At 45.5% G+C, this 20,746-nt stretch overlaps 1 protein-coding gene across 1 annotated transcript in view; it reads right to left on the minus strand.

The window, feature by feature from the left end:
* The window catches only part of SYT13 (synaptotagmin 13), a 70,675-nt gene extending 50,350 nt beyond the window's left edge, over positions 1–20,325 (minus strand). Inside the window, exon 1 of the mRNA XM_049890948.1 lies at positions 20,039–20,325. Coding sequence (XP_049746905.1) covers positions 20,039–20,221 — 183 coding nt within the window. The 5' untranslated portion in view covers positions 20,222–20,325. The remainder of the gene's footprint in view (positions 1–20,038) is intronic.
* Positions 20,326–20,746: the final 421 nt, after the last annotated feature.

The following is a 20,746-nucleotide window of genomic DNA, read 5'->3' on the forward strand; positions in this document are numbered from 1 at the left end:
AAAGCTGGTTCTTTGAAAAAATTAACAAAATTGATAAACCATTGGCTAGACTGACTAAAGAAATACAGGAAAGGAAACAAATAACCCGAATAAGAAATGAGAAGGACCACATCACAACAGAACCAAATGAAATTAAAAGAATCATTTCAGATTATTATGAAAAATTGTACTCTAACAAATTTGAAAACCTAGAAGAAATGGATGAATTCCTGGAAAAACACTACCTACCTAAACTAACACATTCAGAAGTAGAACAACTAAATAGACCCATAACAAAAAAAGAGATTGAAACGGTAATCAAAAAACTCCCAACAAAAAAAAGTCCTGGCCCGGACGGCTTCACGGCAGAGTTCTACCAAATTTTCAGAGAAGAGTTAACACCACTACTACTAAAGGTATTCCAAAGCATAGAAAATGACGGAATACTACCCAACTCATTCTATGAAGCCACCATCTCCCTGATACCAAAACCAGGTAAAGACATTACAAAAAAAGAAAATTATAGACCTATATCCCTCATGAACATTGATGCAAAAATCCTCAACAAAATTCTAGCCAATAGAATCCAACGACACATCAAAAAAATAATTCACCCTGATCAAGTGGGATTTATACCAGGTATGCAAGGCTGGTTTAATATCAGAAAAACCATTAATGTAATCCATCACATAAATAAAACAAAAGACAAAAACCACATGATCTTATCAATTGATGCAGAAAAGGCATTTGACAAAGTCCAACACCCATTCATGATAAAAACTCTTACCAAAATAGGAATTGAAGGAAAATTCCTCAACATAATAAAGGGCATCTATGCAAAGCCAACAGCCAATATCACTCTAAATGGAGAGAACCTGAAAGCATTTCCCTTGAGAACGGGAACCAGACAAGGATGCCCTTTATCACCGCTCTTATTCAACATCGTGTTGGAAGTCTTAGCCAGGGCAATCAGGCTAGATAAAGAAATAAAAGGTATCCGGATTGGCAAGGAAGAAGTAAAGTTATCACTATTTGCAGATGACATGATTATATACACAGAAAACCCTAAGGAATCCTCCAGAAAACTACTGAAACTAATAGAAGAGTTTGGCAGAGTCTCAGGTTATAAAATAAACATACAAAAATCACTTGGATTCCTCTACATCAACAAAAAGAACATCGAAGAGGAAATAACCAAATCAATACCATTCACAGTAGCCCCCAAGAAGATAAGATACTTAGGAATAAATCTTACCAAGGATGTAAAAGACCTATACAAAGAAAACTACAAAGCTCTACTACAAGAAATTCAAAAGGACATACTTAAGTGGAAAAACATACCTTGCTCATGGATAGGAAGACTTAACATAGTAAAAATGTCTATTCTACCAAAAGCCATCTATACATTTAACGCACTTCCGATCCAAATTCCAATGTCATATTTTAAGGGGATAGAGAAACAAATCACCAATTTCATATGGAAGGGAAAGAAGCCCCGGATAAGCAAAGCACTACTGAAAAAGAAGAAGAAAGTGGGAGGCCTCACCTTACCTGACTTCAGAACCTATTATACAGCCACAGTAGTCAAAACAGCCTGGTATTGGTACAACAACAGACACATAGACCAATGGAACAGAATTGAGAACCCAGACATAGATCCATCCACGTATGAGCAGCTGATATTTGACAAAGGACCAGTGTCAATTAACTGGGGAAAAGACAGCCTTTTTAACAAATGGTGCTGGCATAACTGGATATCCATTTGCAAAAAAATGAAACAGGACCCATACCTCACACCATGCACAAAAACTAACTCCAAGTGGATCAAAGACCTAAACATAAAGACTAAAACGATAAAGATCATGGAAGAAAAAATTGGGACAACCCTAGGAGCCCTAATACAAGGTATAAACAGAATACAAAACATTACCAAAAATGATGAAGAGAAACCCGATAACTGGGAGCTCCTAAAAATCAAACACCTATGCTCATCTAAAGACTTCACCAAAAGAGTAAAAAGACCACCTACAGATTGGGAAAGAATTTTCAGCTATGACATCTCCGACCAGCGCCTGATCTCTAAAATCAACATGATTCTGTCAAAACTCAACCACAAAAAGACAAACAACCCAATCAAGAAGTGGGCAAAGGATATGAACACACATTTCTCTAAAGAAGATATTCAGGCAGCCAACAGATACATGAGAAAATGCTCTCGATCATTAGCCATTAGAGAAATGCAAATTAAAATTACGATGAGATTCCATCTCACACCAGCAAGGCTGGCATTAATCCAAAAAACACAAAAGAATAAATGTTGGAGAGGCTGTGGAGAGATTGGAACTCTCATACACTGCTGGTGGGAATGTAAAATGGTACAACCACTTTGGAAATCTATCTGGCGTTATCTTAAACAGTTAGAAATAGAACTACCATACAACCCAGAAATCCCACTCCTCGGAATATACCCTAGAGATACAAGAGCCTTCATACAAACAGATATATGCACACCCATGTTTATTGCAGCTCTGTTTACAATAGCAAAAAGTTGGAAGCAACCAAGGTGTCCATCAACGGATGAATGGGTAAATAAATTGTGGTATATTCACACAATGGAATACTACACATCGATAAAGAACAGTGACAAATCTCTGAAACATTTCATAACATGGAGGAACCTGGAAGGCATTATGCTGAGCGAAATGAGTCAGAGGCAAAAGGACAAATACTGTATAAGACCACTATTATAAGATCTTGAGAAATAGTAAACCTGAGAAGAACACATACTTTTGTGGTTACGAGGGGGGGAGGGAGGGAGGGTGGGAGAGGGTTTTTTATTGATTAATCAGTAGATAAGAACTGCTTTAGGTGAAGGGAAAGATAACACTCAATACATGGAAGGTCAGCTCAATTGGACTGGACCAAAAGCAAAGAAGTTTCCGGGATAAAATGAATGCTTCAAAGGTCAGCGGAGCAAGCGCGGGGGTCTGGGGAACATGGTTTGCGGGGACTTCTAAGTCAATTGGCAAAATAATTCTATTATGAAATCATTCTGCATCCCACTTTGAAATGTGGCGTCTGGGGTCTTAAATGCTAACAAGCAGCCATCTAAGATGCAGCAATTGGTCTCAACCCACCTGGAGCAAAGGAAAATGAAGAACACCAAGCCCACATGACAACTAAGAGCCCAAGAGACAGAAAGGGCCACATGAACCAGAGACCTACATCATCCTGAGACCAGAAGAACTAGTTGGTGCCCGGCCACAATCGATGACTGCCCTGACAGGGAGCTCAGCAGAGGACCCCTGAGGGAGCAGGAGAGCAGTGGGATGCAGACCCCAAATTCTCATAAGAAGACCAAACTTAATGGTCTGACTGAGACTGGAGGAATCCCGGCGGTCATGCTCTCCAGACCTTCTGTTGACACAGGACAGGAACCATCCCTGAAGACAACTCATCAGACATGAAAGGGACTGGTCAGCGGGTGGGAGAGAGACGCTGATGAAGAGTGAGCTAATTATATCAGGTGTACACTTGAGATTGTGTTGGCAACTCTTGTCTGGAGGGGGGATGGGAGGATAGAGAGAGAGGGAAGCCGGCAAAATTGTCAAGAAAGGAGAGACTGAAAGGGCTGACTCAAGACGGGGAGAGTAAGTGGGAGTAGGGAGTGAGATGTATGTAAACTTATATGTGACAGACTGATTGGATTTGTAAACGTTCACTTGAAGCTTAATAAAAGTTATTATAAAAAAAAAAATAAAAAAAATAAAAATCCTATGGATCACAAGGGTCTGATCTACAGCTGATGTTGGGAATGGACAGGACTGGGTGGCGTTTTGTTCAGTTGTGCATGGGGTCACCATGAGTCGGAAGCCGACTCAAAGGCAGCTAACGACAACAACCAACTCAAACTGGCTCTCAGTCCTGCCTGGCAAACCTACTGCTTTCTGGCCAGTTTATTTTGGAAGTTCTCTACTCTCCACAGACTTTCTTCACTGAGAACAAGGAAGCCAAGAGAATGGACGCCCGGACGCGTCCTGCTACATAGCGAACTCCTTCGTGGGCAAGTCCCCCTCCCCTCACACTGCAGGAGGTACGCCCCTCCCTGCAAGAGCAGCCCTTCCTTCTGAGCCTGGACCCCATCTCCACCTGCATTTGCAGGAGCCTTACGTTAGGGATTTTCAATCCCTCTCTCCTCTCTTGCACGTTTTTCTTTCTCTCTCAACTAGCTCCTTCCCATCAGCTTGTACAAGTGCTCAAAATTCCTTTGACTTCTTATCCCCTTATCCTATCGTCCTAGCCTCTCCACCACATCACAGCCACACATCCTAAAAAAAGAAATGCCTGTACTGTTGCTGTCTTCATGTCCTCGTTTGCCATCCACTCCACAACCCATTCCCAAAGGGCCCCATCAGCCCACTCAATGTCATTATTGGCCTCTAGAGTCACTGACGACCTTCAAGGTCTAATTCTAGCGAATATTTTTACTCTTAACTTCCTTGACTTTTCAGCGGGGGTCTCCCCTGCTGATGACTTCCTTCCTCTTAAAAAGCTCTTATTTCTCATTATTATTTGACATTACGTTCTCCCAGGTTTTTCTAGATCCTTTCTGGTCACTTCTTCATTGTTTCCCTTGTAGACCCATTCCCACCACCTGGTCATTAAAATGTTGGTATCCCTGAACTTGCTCTTAAGCCCTCTTCCTTCTCATTCTACTCTCTTCCTAGGTGGTCTCAGTCATGCTTACCACTGCGATTGCTACCTCCTACAGGTGATTCTCAACATACATCTCCAGCCCAGACTTCTGCTGTGAGCTCCAGACTGGCAGAACCACGGGCACACTTGACACCTGCATGGAGATATGTCAAAGACTCCTCACGCGCCACCTGTACAGAAGTGAACTCCTGACTTAGAGTCCATGGTCTTGTCTTTTTTAATGTTCCCTGTTTCACCAAATGCTACCACGATGCACTTGGGCAAGTGAAAAACTCAGGTGTCATCCCTTCCCCAAGTCCACATCCAATATCATAGACAAACCACTGCTTCCGCCCTAGTCCTCGCTATTACTGTCTCTCCACGGCTTCCCTCCTGGTCTCCCCACTTCAACTCTTTCCCCATCTGATATGTTCTCCACACAGCAGCCAGGATCTTTTCACAACCCAAATTCTATCACATCACCTTTTAAGACCTTTCATTGGCTTCCATCACTCTTGGAGTAAAGAGCCAAATACTTAACATGGCGCAGATCATGGCGACCCACCTCCCTCACCTCTCGTGCTCTCTATGCTCTCCCCACTTGGATCTTCTTTCAGTTCCTCCCATGTGCTATGTCTTCTTGCCACAGGGCTTCTGCACATGCCCCAAATGCCTAGAATATTCCAAATCCTCACACCCAACATCCTCTGCCTAGAAATGTCACTAACTCTACCCCACGGTGCACAAGACAGTCCATTTGGCGTTGTTGTTGTTAGGTGCCGTCGAGTTGTTCTTAACTCTTAGCGACTCCATGTGACAGAGGAGAGTGGCTTAATACGGATTTTTAGACTGTAATCTTTACAGAAGCAGACCGCCAGGGCTTTCTCACGCGGAGCCACTGGGTGGGATCAAAGCGCGAACACAACCGTTTGCTCCACAAGGGCTCCTTTCATTTTGGGTATGGGAAGAAAGTAACAATTTTATTTTGTAATTTATTTTTATCTTATTGCTTTAAAGGTCTATTTTTTGTGCACGTTTTATTATGTGCACTATGTATTAGAAAAGTAATGTATACGTGTGTGTGTAGAGGTAGTCCCGGACTTTACAGCGTATTCGAGTTACCACGGAAGTGTACTTACGACCATCTTTTTTTCTTTTTTTTTGCACTACGTACAATGTTGCAGCATGCAATCTGCTGATGTTATCATTCTCAGATGTTCACTTGCAGATGTTGATATGTAATATTTCCAACCCCCCAAAACAAAGAAAGATGAAATTTGTAAAGCTACCGATAATAAGAGGCAATAATAATGAAAAAAAAAATGAGGTATTTGACTTACATCAGAACTGATTTACGATGAATCGTCAGAATGGAACCCTGTATACATATAATAGAACTAATTTACAAATGATTAGATATAAATATATAAGGGATACATGCTCAATTTTTACTTTAAAAAATTTTTTTTTACTGAAAGGGGTTTCCAAAAATGTGGAAGATCAGAGCGCTAATCCGTGATGACTTGCTTGGAAGGCCCCCTGACCTCCCTCACCACTCTTACCACGGGTGTAAATTCATATTCATTTGTATTACTGCACAATGCAATGAGTGTCTCTTCCCCTAGGATGGCTGCACAGGGGCAGAGATGTTGCCTGGCTTGTCTCCGCTGTGTCACCGGCGCTAACTCAGTGCCTTGCACATAGCAGGTGATGGAGAAATATTCATTGAATGAATGACTGCCCTAGAGTGGAGTGTCCATGCTCCCCTTTCTGTACTAACAGCCTTTCAGCTTTCACACTGGGAATACTCCTAACGAGCTCTCCTTCCCTACGTAGTGAACATACAGACAAACAAATGTTCACTTTATGACCAAGATGCTGAGATGTAATGGAAAGGAAGTCATGGTTCTGGTAAAGGATAAATAAGAAAATGATCTAGAGATCCCTAAAATGTACTTCGAGTAGTGACCAGGTGCTGAGCCTGCAGGGCGCCTTCATAAGTGTTATCTCATTCAGGTTTTAATATTACCTTGAGAAAATCCCCAGTGGCGCAGTGGTTAAGTGTTCTGCTGCTAACTGAAAGGTTGGCGGTTGGAACCCACCCAGAGGCTTCGCAGGAGAAAGACCTGGTGACCTGTTCCCATAGAGATTACAGCCTAGAAAACCCTATGGGGGCAGTTCTACTCTATTACACTATGAGTCAAAATAGACTCGAAGACGCCTAACAACAACAAAATAGATGAGGAATGTAGGATTCAGAACAATTGGGAGCATTTAGCTACAAAATGGTGGAGACCAAATTCAAATTTCGTTTTTTTGGGTCATGTTCTAAGTTCCTTTTCATTATGTCTCAGCATCTTGATCATAAAATGAGCATTTTCACTCTAAGAAGCAATTTCCTCTTCTCGATGGTCTCAAAAAGCTAGGTTGTTACCTAAAATGAAATTTTGTGGCTATCCAAAATCAAATGCAAGGCTAACTGTGCAGCTATTAGGAACAGGGACCCAATCTCCTGTTCCCTCCTTTCAGTTGTCTCTAGGGGTTTTGTATTGAAGCTGTTGAGCTAAGGGTGACAGTCACATTGGGACTGCTGCTTAAAGGACCCACTCTACTTGCATAGTGAAAGATGGGCTCATTAGGTGACACATTTGCAGTGAAAAGCTCTTCAAATACCGTTGATGTTTCCCTGTGGGGTTTTGTCCCTTGACACACCATCACAGCCTTCTCTGTATTTCTCTCTGATAGCCTTGCGCCCTTCTTCTACATAAAGTGACTGTGCTGGAAATGAAAAACGTATTTTAGGAGGCTCAGTGGCGCACTATGAGAAAGGAGGAAGGAATCAGAAACACAGATGAGACTAGCACTAACTAAAGATAGTCTACATCCCAAGATGCTTCGATCAACATTTACAGTTGCCCAGTCTTCAAATACCGTCCTCTCCAAACTATTTTTTTTTTTTTATTCTATTCGAAAAGAAAATTGGGTCGTTTTGGGTTAGGATCAACTCGATGGCAATGGGTTAACGGGTAATGCCATTCTCAAGAAGCCCTAGTGGCACAGTTGTTAAAGCACTCAGCTGCTAACTAAAATATCGGGGTTCAAATCCCCCGGCTACTCCATGAGAGAAAGACGTGGCAGTCTCCTTTAGTAAAAATTTCAGCCTTGGAAACCCTATGGGGCAGTTCTACTTTGCCATTTAGGGTCACTATGAGTTGGAACCGACTTGATAGCAATGGGTTTATGCCATTCTTATGGAGCCCTGGGGACACAATGGTTAAGCACTCGCCTGATAACCGAAAGGTCTGCAGTTCAAATCCACCAACCAATCTGAGGGAGAAAAGACCTGGCAATCTGCTCCTGTATAGAGTACAGCGTAGGAAACTCTATGGGGCAGTTCTACTCTGTTTTTTAGGTTCGCTATGAGTCAGAATCAACTCAATGGAACATATCGACTCAATGGCACATAACAACAATGGTATACCATTCTTAGAAGAACTAAAACTAGAATGCTCCTTAGAAGCAAAGATGGTGAAACGCTGGCTTCCTTACTTTGGACACACCATCAGGAAAGACCAATCACTAGGAAAGGACATCATGTTTGATAGAGGGTCAGGAAAACTGAGGGAAACCCTCACTGTGATAGATTCACACAATAGCCACAACAGCGGGCTCAAACATACCAGTGATCATGAAGATGGCACAGGACTAGGCAACATTTCCTTCTGTTACACACAAGGTCACCATGCGTTGGAGCCCACTCAATTGCACCTAACAACAACAACAACACTCTTAGCAACAAGACCAAAACCACATGGTTTATGATGCTTTTTCAAGTAAAATGAGGCATCCTGGGTATCATCTCATTGGCCTTGCAGCTGAAGACTTTTTAAACTCTCTCCAATGTTAGCCAGGTGAATGGATACCTGAAGGAAAGGAAACCAATAAAAGCTGAAGCTGCCACATTTATCTTGATTCCTTGATACGCCACTAAAGGGAAGCACAGAGATTCTTCAACCAGCTCAGTGCCCCCTGCCCTGCTTCCCCTGCTTATGATTTTTATTTGGCTGCAAGTACAGGCGGGCAGCCCCAATCACCTCCTCGGCCCCATTCAACTATCCATCCACTCACCTTCTCGTTCTTTCAACATCGCCCCTCATTTCTCACTATCTGCTAAGCCCTACTCCTTTCTTCCACGAAGGAAAACGATGTCTTGGACTTAACGAGTCGAGGTGGGTGTCTTAGTATCCTAAGACTGCCGTAACAAAAATACCACAAAGTGGGTGGCTTTAAAGAACAGAAATTTATTTTCTCACAGTTCTGGAGGCTCAAAGTCCAAATCAGGATCTCGGCTGTGTTGATTCCTTCTGTGAGCCTCCGTCCTAGTTTCTGGTGGCTGCCAGCAATCCCTGGCATGCCTCTGCTGCTTATAGATACATCGGCCTCTGCTGACACATTGTGTCCCCCTCTGTGTGTCTGTCCCTCTGTGTCTGTACACCCCTTTATAAGATGCCTCTCAGAAGGGATTAGGTCTAGGAGCCATGCTACTGGGTATGGCCTCTTAACACAAGAAAAGCCCTCTTTGCAAACAGGATCTGATTCACACATATAGGGGTTAGGACTTCAGCATATATGGGGGAGGGGACACAATTCAATCTATAAAGGTGAGAAGAGAGTCAATTAAATATATCAAAATACCCTAGAGTCTATGCTAGATGGACTAAGTAAGACTTACTTTGACAGAATTCTCATAGAATCCTCTTCCCCTTTTTTTTCTCATTCAAATTCATGTATGCAACTACCCTTCATTATTTGAATTTAATCTGCTCCTGGAAACATGCTAGTGAATTACAGAGATCAAGCATTATTTTAAAAGGGAAAAATTGTAATGCATTCCAAGTTCATCCCAAAACCCCAACCAGCTTCCCCAAATCTCACTGTAACTCCCTAAACACTCTCTAAAACACCCCCAGGCCTTTTTCATACTATATAGCAGTTACAAGCCCTTTACCTAATTAAGGAGCCCTGGTGGCCCAGTGGTTAAAGCGACCAACTGCTAACTGAAAGGTGGGCAGTTCGAAATGACCAGCCATTCCATGGAAGAAAGATGTGGCAGTTTGCTTCTGTAGATTTACAGCCTTGGAAACGTTATGGGTTAGCTATGAGTCAGAATCGACTAGACGGTAGTGGGCTTGGTGTTTTGTTTTACCTGATATGCTGGCAGCCAGTGAGCTCCTCAGCAGAAGGTTTGCATGGGTGTGGGATACACTGACACTGTAGAGGACCAATGCTCCTACCAGTGTCACACAGCCTGGTAATGTCCAGACATTAGGAAATGACATTTAAAGGTACTAAAAATACTACCTTAATTGGGCTTGGGTTTTTAGGGTCCCCAGATACCTGGATGAAACAGATAGGGACAAAGGGTGGGGAAGGTGACAGTGATAACATGCGGCACATTTAAAGGACAGAGCAGCAAGTGCAAACCCGCCAGGAGAGCAGTCAAGTCAGGACTGCCTCACACGCCACTCCTCTCGTGAGACTTTCCAGCAATTAAATGATTTTCATCGCGTGCCCAAGTGGGTCCATTTTAGTGGGCGTTTGATACAGACAACCATTTTTCTTCCAAACTTGGAAGTTACTAATGCATATTTAAAATATGAGAGCTTGTATTTTTTAATATTAAAAGCTTAGAACATAACTGTATCCTTTGTATTGTCAGTGCATAGCTCAGTGTCTGTCACATGGGAATTAATAAATGTTTCATGAATGGATGAATTAAGCACTCAACCAAAAACCGAATGGTTGGCAGTTTGAATCTGCCCAGAGCGCCTCAGGAGACAGGCCAAGGGAAGACTGATGACAAGGACTTTCCTCCAGAGCCGACAGACAGAGAAGCCCTTCCCTTGGAGCTGGCACCCTGAATTCAGACTTCTAGCCTACTGGACTGTGAGAGAATAAACTTCTTTTTTTTAAAGCCATCCACTTGTGGTATGTCTGTTATAGCAGCACTAGATGACCAAGACACATGCTTTCCTTTATTTGTGCTTGCCTTCTGTTAATTCTGATCTCCGTTACACCAGAATGAACACAAGGCAGCTGCATAGTGAGGGTAATGAGTGCTTGGGGCAGTCTCTAAGTTTCACCTCCCCCGCAACTTCAAGATGAATAGACGTTGATAGAGGCGACGCGTCAGCAGAAATGCCTTCCCCTTCTTGCCCAGCTGCCTCAGTCAGGCGCCTTTCATATTTGCAGAGCCTTGGAATGTCATTCCACACCTTGTCTGGTGCCCCCCATTGGACTTGCGCCCGGGGCAAGTGCCTTCCCTCTGCCCTTCCCTCTCTACGCCTCTGTTATGAGGGCTGAGACTAGGTCACTGTGTCATTTGTTTTGGGGGTGGAGCACTTACTACTGTATTCTCACCCTCTGGCCCAGTACCTGGTACATAGTACGTGTTCAGTAAATATCATCAAGGGAGAAAGGAAGGGAGGAACAAATCTACCTCTCTCATGTGTTTCCCTTTGAAAATCAGTTGTTGGCTGCCATCGTATCAATCCTTTACTTACAGCGACCCCATGCACAACAAAACAAAACACTGTCCAGTCCTGTGCCATCCCCATGATCAGTTGTGAATCAGACTGTTGTGATCTACAGGGTTTTCATGGGCTGATTTTCGGAATCATATTGCCAAGCCTTTCTTCCTACTTCATCTTAGTCTGGAAGCTCCGCTGAAAGCTACTCAGCATCATAACAACATGAAGCCTCCGCTGACAGATGTGTGGTGGCCGCGAATGAGGTGCGTTGGCTGGGAATCAAACCGGGGTCTCCCGCATGCATGGAAGGCAAGAATTCTACCACTGAACCAACCTAACACATTGTTTCTTACCAAATTGGTTACAGGGGGCCCTTTGTAGCCACATATGTGTTAGTTTTGATACCTACCTATAGAATCTCTTAGTTCTTAAACCCTGCCTCCATGAAGCTATTCTCTTCCATTCTCAAAGCAGGGTTTCCCAATGCTTGTTGTTAATAAATGTGCTCTGGAAAGACTGAATACAGAATATTAGGGTAAAAGTGGGAGGTGAGCTGCTATTGATTGTGTGAACAGTAAACGATCATCTATGTTTATTTTGATTTCCCCAGTCTGTCTCTGGCTCTGGGATGTTCAGTGCCTTTATCTTTTCTCCTCTCTGCCTTCTGGGTCTGAGGCTTCCTCATCCTACTGGTCTCACCGCTTCCTCTGCCTTTGCCGTATGCCCCTCTAATTTCTCTTTCAGGTTTCCGCCATTGTGGTCCAATGGCTTCTCCATTCCTCTTCCTGTACCCCAGGTACTTGATCCTAATCCAGGCCAGTATCTGAAAATTTCCAAGGATGCAGCACTGTTTTCTGCTGGAGTTAATGAAAGGTGCTGATGAACCATCAGTTCCAGGAAGAGAAAACCACATACCTAATTATCTACTTGCTGCACCAAGAGAAGAAGCTGGGGAAAGGGAGGAACTGTCACAGGCCTGGGACCTGCTCTTGGGGAGGGATTGATAGATACCAGCATCGGGGTCCATAAAGAGAGTGTTTTGAAAGGGCCTAGTGTTTCCAGCGGTTGTAGCTCATCTCCCTGAGATATTCTATGCTAATTTCTTAATGAAAAATTCATACTGTCTTCCACGTTGCTAAGCAACCAGCCCAAACATGTTTACTGTGTCAGACCTCTCTGGAGGGTCCTCGGGCTACAACCAATGCCTAAAGCGTGATGGACGTAAGAGGCTGAGAAGCAATTCAAAGCAGTGGGAAAGGTTTCTGAGGCTGCTCTGCAAAGATGCATATTCATAGACACATTTATAACATAAAAAAAAAATAACATATTGGTGGAAAAACAGTGCCTCAAACAAAATTGGGACAAGCCTTTTCTGTTGGTCTCTAGCCTAGTGGTCAAGGATGTGGGCTTTGGAGCCAGACTCCCTAGATTTAATCCCTGTTTTGTTTTTTGAATAAATTACTCAAGCTCTCTGTGTTTCATTTTTCCACATCTGTAAAATGGAGATAATAATCGTGCATATCTCATGGGGTTATTGTGATGATTAAACGAGTTAATACATTTAAAGTGCTTAGAATAATGCCTGGTACATACAAAGGGTTCAGGAAATGGTAGCTATTCTATCATTTCTTTATTGTTCTATGGACGTAGATTTATGTTTGTGTGTATGGGAATAGGTGAGTTTATCAGCCAGGTTATTATCTAGCAATAAGCTGAGAAATGAATACCTTAAAAGGCTGAGAATTCAGGGAGATGAGCCCTTACAGCAGGCCAGAGTCAAATCAGTTCCAGGAGTGGCGTTGGCAATTCATGGAACCTCCTTGGACCATGGTGGTATAGAGGAGACCCCAAGAGAACAGCTAAGAAGGCCATCCAACCTGAACTGGAGAAAATTCTACCTTGGATTGAAGGTGGGAATGCCCCTGCCGAGGGTTTCCTACAGCACCTTGGACCTCCTCCAGCACAGCAGCCCTGTAACACTTCATGGCGATAGCTTGGCTAAGTGTCTGTCTCCTCGTTTATCAGGAGGAGCACGTGCCTGTCTTTTCATTGTTGTACCAGTGCCTAGTATGTGCTCATTAACATCTAACGAGTGAACTAATTAACTAATGAAACGCTGCATCTACACTCTGATCCCTCCTCACACTTACAAATGTGAATTGAAGACAAGGGATCTGAGAGGATGTTGCCCTAGAGGTCTAATAAAGAGGAGAAAGGGTGGAAGGGTTAGTAGGCTCACAGTGATGATCTCGAGGCCCCGGTCCCAAGAAGAAGTCTTTTATGCCATAGGAAGTGGTCACAGGAGTAACGGCAGAAAACAGAGCCAGGGAGCTAGATCACAAAAAGACAGCCACACCTCTTAATATAGCCCAAAAGTTTTCCTCATAATAAAAACATTGGTTTGACACACCAGCCCAAAAGCAAAGCCGATAAGGCAGGAATGAACAGGAAAACTGGACAAATGGAAATAGGTAACCCAGGCTGGAGAAGGGGAGAGTGTTGACACATCACGGGGTTAGTAACCAATGTCACAAAACAATGGTTGGTAACCAATATCACAAAACAATTTGTGTATTAATTGTTTAATGAGAAACCAATTTGCTCTGTAAACTTTCATCTAAAGCACAATAATAAAAAAAAAACTGGTCTGATTCTAGATTAATGCTCACAGTATGACAATTATTAATAAAGATTTCACTGAAGTATAACTTGTAGTTATTGGCTGCTGTTGAGTCAGTCCCCAACTCATGGCGACCCCATGCACAAGGGAACAAAATGCTGCCTGGTCCTCTGCCATCCTCGTGGTTGGTTGCAGATCAGACCACTGCAATCCATAGGGTTTTCATTGGCTGATTTTTGGAAGATCACCAGACCTTTCTTCCTAGTCTGTCTTAGTCTGGAAGTTCCACTGAAACCCGTTCAGCATCATAGCAACACACAAGCCTTTACTGACGGACGGGTGGTGGCTATGCACGAGGTACATTGGCTGGGAGTCAAACCACCCAGAGATAAGTACAGGCTCACTTGTATGTACTTCCTCATCTGGAGTGAACAATTTCATCAAAGATATGATGACACTTGTGTGAAATTGTTCACATGTGGTAAAAAACCATGTGAAATTGTTCACTGCAGATTAGTAGGTAAGCACAAGTAAGCCCATGCTTACCTTGCTTACTGTGTCATCTGTCCCGGTCAAGGATTGTAAATTTGAAAACAGGCTTTGATTCTGTAGGAAAGTGTTGTAGAGTTGAGAGAGAGACAGATCCCAGCCACATCTGGAAGCAGAATCTTTGATGTGGTGAAAAAATTGTTCACTACAGATTGGTGAGCAAGGTAAGCACCAGGCCTATCCTGACTATTGGATTATTGGATAATCCACCCCTTGTCAACCACCAATGCCCTCAAGGTATAGCTACATACAGAAAAGTACACAAATCATAAATGTAGAGCGGGATGAATTTTCTCAAAGTGAGGACACCTGCGCAACCAGCACTCCTGTCAAAAGGCGAGCATGACCAAAAGCCCAGAACGCCCTTTTTTCCTTTCCAGTTATCACCACTCCTCAAGGGTAACACCATAAATAAACTTGGCCTGGTTTCAAACCTTGTACAATGAAACCCTAACAATATGTACTCCTTTATGTCTGTCCTCTTTATTCAAAATTACATCACAATATGACACTCTGATTCAGAATAGTAACTGGAAGGGCCCAGTATCACACTAGGTATTGTCAGGGAAACAAGGAAAACAAAAGACATATTCCCTGCCCTTGGGGAGAAAAGACTCCCCCACTATACATATACTGTTAGATGCAAACCTAGCATGTATTTATATTATTTTATAAAAATCTGGAATTAATCTATTAGTGTTTCATCCAAAGCCAGTGCAGTCTTCCCAGCTCTGGTGGGAGGAGGATAGGACTTTATAAGTTGGTGGTAGGAGCAGTGGGAGGCCTGGGGATATGGATACAAGAGGTCTGGGTACCATCGCTCAGAGGCCAAGCAACTTGGCTAAAGCTAGCTTCAGGCGGAGAGCATCACAGTCGCCCTGGAGACCTTTGAAATGCATGTGAGATGAATCACTTAAGGGCACAAGGTAAGCACCATAAAAAAAAAAGGGGGGGGGGAGAAAAACAGGATACTAAAACTAGAATTTTCTGAAAACAGGACCCAAACTCCTATGACTGATAGGTGTACAGGGGTGCTGAGCAGTGAGAAAAAGGACACTTCTCCCTGCTTGCTAACTGCTTATTTTACCAGTTGTCATTGACTGACTCTGACTCATGGTGACCTCATGTGTTTCAGAATAGAGCTCTGCTCCATAGGGCTTTCAGTGGCTGATTTGTCAGAAGTAGATTGTCAGGCCTTTCTTCCAAGGCACTTCTGGGTGGACTCGAGCCTCCAACTTTTCAGTTAGCAGCTGAGCGAGCTAATCGCTTGCACCACCCAAAGGCACCATCTAGTTATTTAGATTAGCCAAAAAGAGGGTGTCCTCCAAAAGGACCCAGAAATGAGGCGAGCCGCAGTCGATGCAGACAAGCGTTAAGGGAAAATTCAGGGAGCAGCAGCCAGCCGGCCTGCCGCCTCTCACTAATGTATTCAGAAGGAGCAGTGAAGGGAAGATAATCGTCCCGCTCTGTCTCCTTGCTCAGGTGGCCAGGGCACTGCAGAGTAATCAGGCTTGGGAAGCTGGGCTGACAACAGGGAGGTCCCAGGTGGTCCTGCCAGACCATGAAGCGGGGTGGAGGAAAACTGAATTCCCTGAGGCCCCCAAAAGGCCAGGGACTGCCTAGGATGGCAGGATAAAGGGCCAAGATTGTGTATGCAGGAAAGGCAAAGACAAAGTACATATTGAAGGCGGCTGGAGGCACGGAAGGTGACAAATGACAGAGCGCTTCCATCCTGCCCCATCTCGCATTCAGCAGGGCTTCTTGACCTTGTTTTGTGCCATGAATTCCCTTAGCTGTCCGGGGAAGCCTCTGGATACCTTCTCAGAGTATTTTAAAAGGCAGAAAATAAAAGACATACAGCTACGAAGGAATATCTAATAAAACCAATTAATTCATTAAATAACAGGCTCTGGCAAGGGATTTAATAAGTACCCAAATTTAGAATCAGAGATGAGCATAGAAGATATTCCAAGGTATCTGCAACAGGCGTTGTGTGCTATGAAAATATCTGTGATTTCTCTTGGGAATAGAGTCACAGGTATTGTTAGCATTACTGGAGTTTATTGTTTATATTCCCACTAATAGGAAATGCTAAATTTCAGTTAGAGATTACTGAAAACAAAGATGTGAGTTTTTTTCCCCAATCCAAAATCATGAGTCGCTTAAATTCTATCTACAAACTCCTTGGGGTCAGGGGTGTCTTTGGATCCCAGGCTAAGAACCCCCGGGAAGACCTTCCAAGTTCTTTTCAAAATCACCCTAAACTTCAACTTCATTCAACCATTCAGAGACAGAAATCAGATTCCCGGGCATGTCTACGCATCCAAGGAATTCTTCCAGCAACACAACCAGTAACTGACGGAGACATGGGCAGTAAGTCTGTATCCTACAGACATCCCAGTTCTCACTGCGGCATCTTAAGCCTGGGACACCTCTGTTGAGGCTGTAGAAATCTAGGATCTTGTCCTCCCTTCCCCATCCCCTATGTCTTTTCTCTTCAAGGGACACCTTAGAGAGCCTTTTCTAACTCTTCTCTTCCTTGTCAACATGAGCTACATACATCACCCTGCTGTCATCTGCTGCCCCTAACACCATCTCCTCTACTTTTTTTGAAATGTCAATTGTGTTGTCTTTTCTCTATTTACTTTATCCGGGTCAGTGGCTGAATCTGAGCACAACAGCAGCCGAGCCAACATCATGAGCTCTCCACTTCACCATTTTCACACCTATAGGTTCAGCCTCAGGTTGCCCAGATTCTTGGTCACCAAGGGAACCAGGTGAGGGCTGGTCTGATGTACCAGCAAGCATTGATTATGCCCCTACTGAGCTAGCACTGGATTGCAAAGGCAGTGCACGTGCACCATCCACATGTGGAGAAATAACTCAGACAACAATCCCGGCTGGGTGGAAGCCAGGATGCCTTTATTTGTCAACAGTTTGTTATTGGGCACCTACTAGGTTCCAGGCACTGAGTAGGTGCAGAGAATAAAGCAGTGCACAGGACTGCACAGTCCTTGCTGTCGTGAGCCTTATAGCTTAATGTGGGGAAGATATTATCTGAGTCAGCAAATAAGAAGGATCATATCCAATTGTGACAAGGGCTATAAAAGAATTTGGACGGAACGACACAGATGATGGTAATAGGAGGTGCCAGCAAGTCAATTCCAACTCATAGTGACCCCATAGGACAGAGTAGAACTGCCTTATAGTGTTCCTAGGCTGAAATCTTTATGGAAGCAGATCACCAGGTCTTTTCTCCTGCAGTGCACTCGTAGGTTCAAACCACCGACCTTTTGGTTAGCGGCAGAACACTTACCCATTGTTCTACCAGGGCTCCTTATGACATGTGGCAAAATCCTTCCTGAGCAGGTGACATTTAAACAGAAAGAGACCTAAATGAGAAGGAGCCTTCTGTGTGAAAAGCCAGAGGAAAATGGGACTGGAGGTGGGGAGACAGGAAAGAACTTGGTGCCCTCCAAGAAATACCCTAATTCCAGGGAGCTGAGCCTGGTGATGAAAGGAGAAATTGGCACAAACAGGCACCTGCTGGAAACTCTGGTGGTATACTGGTTATGAGCTATGTCTGCTAGCCAAAAAAGAGTGGCACTTCAAATCTACCACGCACTCCTTGGAAACTCTATGAGGCATTCTACTCTGGCCTGTAGGGTCACTATGAGTCAGAATCGACTTGATGGCAAGGGCTTGGTTTTGGTTTGGGCACCTGCCAGATCAAGCAGGTGTGCCAGTATAGTGGAGCAGCTCATAGCACAAGCTCTGGAACCAGACCAGGGTGGCTAGAATCTGGTTCTAAAACTTCTCTAGCTGTGTGGCCTTGGGCAAGTCACTCACCGTCTCTGAGCCTTATTTTCCTCGTCTTTAAATTGGAATAATAGTAGATCTTGCTTGTTGCATTGGTATGAGGATATGCACTAATAAGTATAAAGCACAGAGTTCATGCTATGTAATCGTTGGCTATTATTTATTCCAAGCTCAGCGAGAAGTTTGATGGATTCTAAGTGGGGGAGAGGCATGATCTGGTTTGTCTTTAACAGATCATTGGCCATTGGCCATTATGTGCGTAATCTGTAGTCAATAAGACAAAGAGCTAGAAGGGATCTTAGAGGTCCTTTACACCAACTACTTCCCCAAGGCTCTCTCTGGGAAGGGGAGGGACAGCACTTAGCCACCATTGTAAAAGGGGAGAAAACTGTCCCTCAAGGATCATAGTTAAGAGAGAAGGTCAAGAAGCCACAGGTCACACTCCTGGAGAAACTTCTGAAGAGAGGCTCACCCAGCCCCAACCCCGGCCCCTGCCAGTGGGGAGCCCATTACTCCCATTTCCAGATCATTCCAGCTCCCACAGCCTGCTGCCCAGCCAGCTCCTATTTCTGCCAGTGTCAATGTCATTTCTCCTGGATTTTAAGTGCCTCAAGGACAGGAGCCATTTGTTTTCCACTCTCACTATACAGTGGCTGGTACAGGCCCCCACAACTGGGTCCTCCAAGCTTCTGAATAATTGATCGGGAAAAGGAAGGTGGAATTGCAGCATTTTAGTGTCAGTATGAAACTATAAGACATATCAGGAGTCTAGAGGGCTGTAGGTGGTGGTCATTTCAGTCATCCTCCTGGCCCAGGGCCAACCTTTCTCAAACCACTCTAGCAAGACTTTTTCCTCCCGGTTCTCCAGAGGAGTTCTGCACTCTCCGAACCAGAAATGCATCCTGGAGTTCAGAGCCTCTGTAGGGATGTCAGTTCCCTTCTCCTGCATGTACAATAGGGAACGTGCCCATTGCCTGCCCAAAGGGGCTCTGGGGACAAGCAAATGCATGGCATAAAAGCCCTTTGGTCCCCAGGGACTCTTCAGGGATATATTTTGGGGCCACAACAACCCCTCTGGCTGGCTGGCTGGCACATGGGGCTGCTAGGAGGAGGTGGGGTCCTTCAGGCCCCTCCATGATTCAGGGGCCTCTCCAGATTCCAGGCACCCCTTCTCCACTGCCCCCCTAGCTTCCCACCTCCCACGGACAGCAGACCCCTCCCCTCCTGCTTTCTGAAGGTTTGTCTCCTTCTCAGCCAAGTCAGTGGTTTCCCTACAGCAGCCCCGCAACCCTCCACCCCTGCTCTTCTCTCTCATAGTCCCTATTCCTCTTCCCCCCAATTTTGCAAGCTCTCTAGCTCCACAATTCCTCTCCCAGTCTCCGCCAGCGCTCACAGTCTCCTCCCCAGTCTCCTCACAGCTCCCCTCCCACATTCCCCTAAGGCCTCCAGTCCCCTCACAGCCTTCCTTTCCCCTTACTCCGCCTCCCCCACTCCTCCTCCAGACCCCCACTCCCCTCCCAGCCCCTACTCCTCTCTCCGTAGCCCCTTCCCCTGCCAGCGCCCCAACACTCCCCTCCCAGCCCCCATTCTTTTCCAAGTCGCCTCACCCATTGCCTCCTTCTCCTTCGCCCTCGCCGCCCCCACTCCTCGCCCCGAGCCTCCTCCCCGATTAAGCCCCACGACCACCCCTCCCCCAGGCTTCCTTGTCCCCTTGGGCGGTCCTCGGGCACGTCCGCCGTCCCCTTCCCCGCCATACTCCGCCGGCATATTAGAACTAGGTCCCTGCTCTTCCCCGCAGCCCCGCGACCCGCAGCCCCGGGCGGACCACAGCGCGGCTCCCGCTCACCTGTTGGGCAGGTCGGAGGACGCTAGGCTTCGCCTTCTCCGGGTCGGGGTCCCGGTCGCGCGACAGCAGCCCCTTCTTGGGGTGCATATGCCGGCACAGGCAGGTGACCCCGCAGAGCGCGAGGATGCTGGTGGCCGTGCCCAGTGTGGCGCCCAGCGCGATCACCGGCACCGAGAGCACCATGGTGCCGGCCCCGGCGCAGGCTCGCTCCGCAGCGCTCCGCCGCGCTCTGCCCGCCGGCCCGCCGCCTGCCGCCCGCTGCTCCTGGGATCCCGCGAGCAGCCGCGCTCCCGCCGCCGGAGGGCGGGAGGGGGCTGGGACGTCAGAGGAGGAGGCTGGCCGGCGGGCTCTGCGCCAGCACCCTGAGCCGCGTCAACCAGCCGTCCCCTCCTGCCAACACGTGACCCGACCCCACGCCCAAAGGAGCCAGAGCCTCGCAACTGCAAGGGATTCTTGGGGTTGTCTCGGGCCATTCGTCAACCTTTGCGCGCAGGATATTGGGGCCCAAGAAGGGCAGCAGCGATGGAGGTCACACTGTGTGTTAGTTAGCAGGGCTCGAACCCAGCTCTGCAGGCTCAGTCTGGGTAGAGGTCATTTTACCAGACTAATAACCATTTGCCCGCTCTCTTTCTTCCCCTAGGCCCTGGCCAAGAAGGCTGTAAAATTGGGTCCTGCCAGAGTCTTTGAAACACACAACCACACAATGCA

Source organism: Elephas maximus, chromosome 7 (assembly GCF_024166365.1).
Source record: "Elephas maximus indicus isolate mEleMax1 chromosome 7, mEleMax1 primary haplotype, whole genome shotgun sequence".
Lineage (NCBI taxonomy): Eukaryota > Metazoa > Chordata > Mammalia > Proboscidea > Elephantidae > Elephas > Elephas maximus.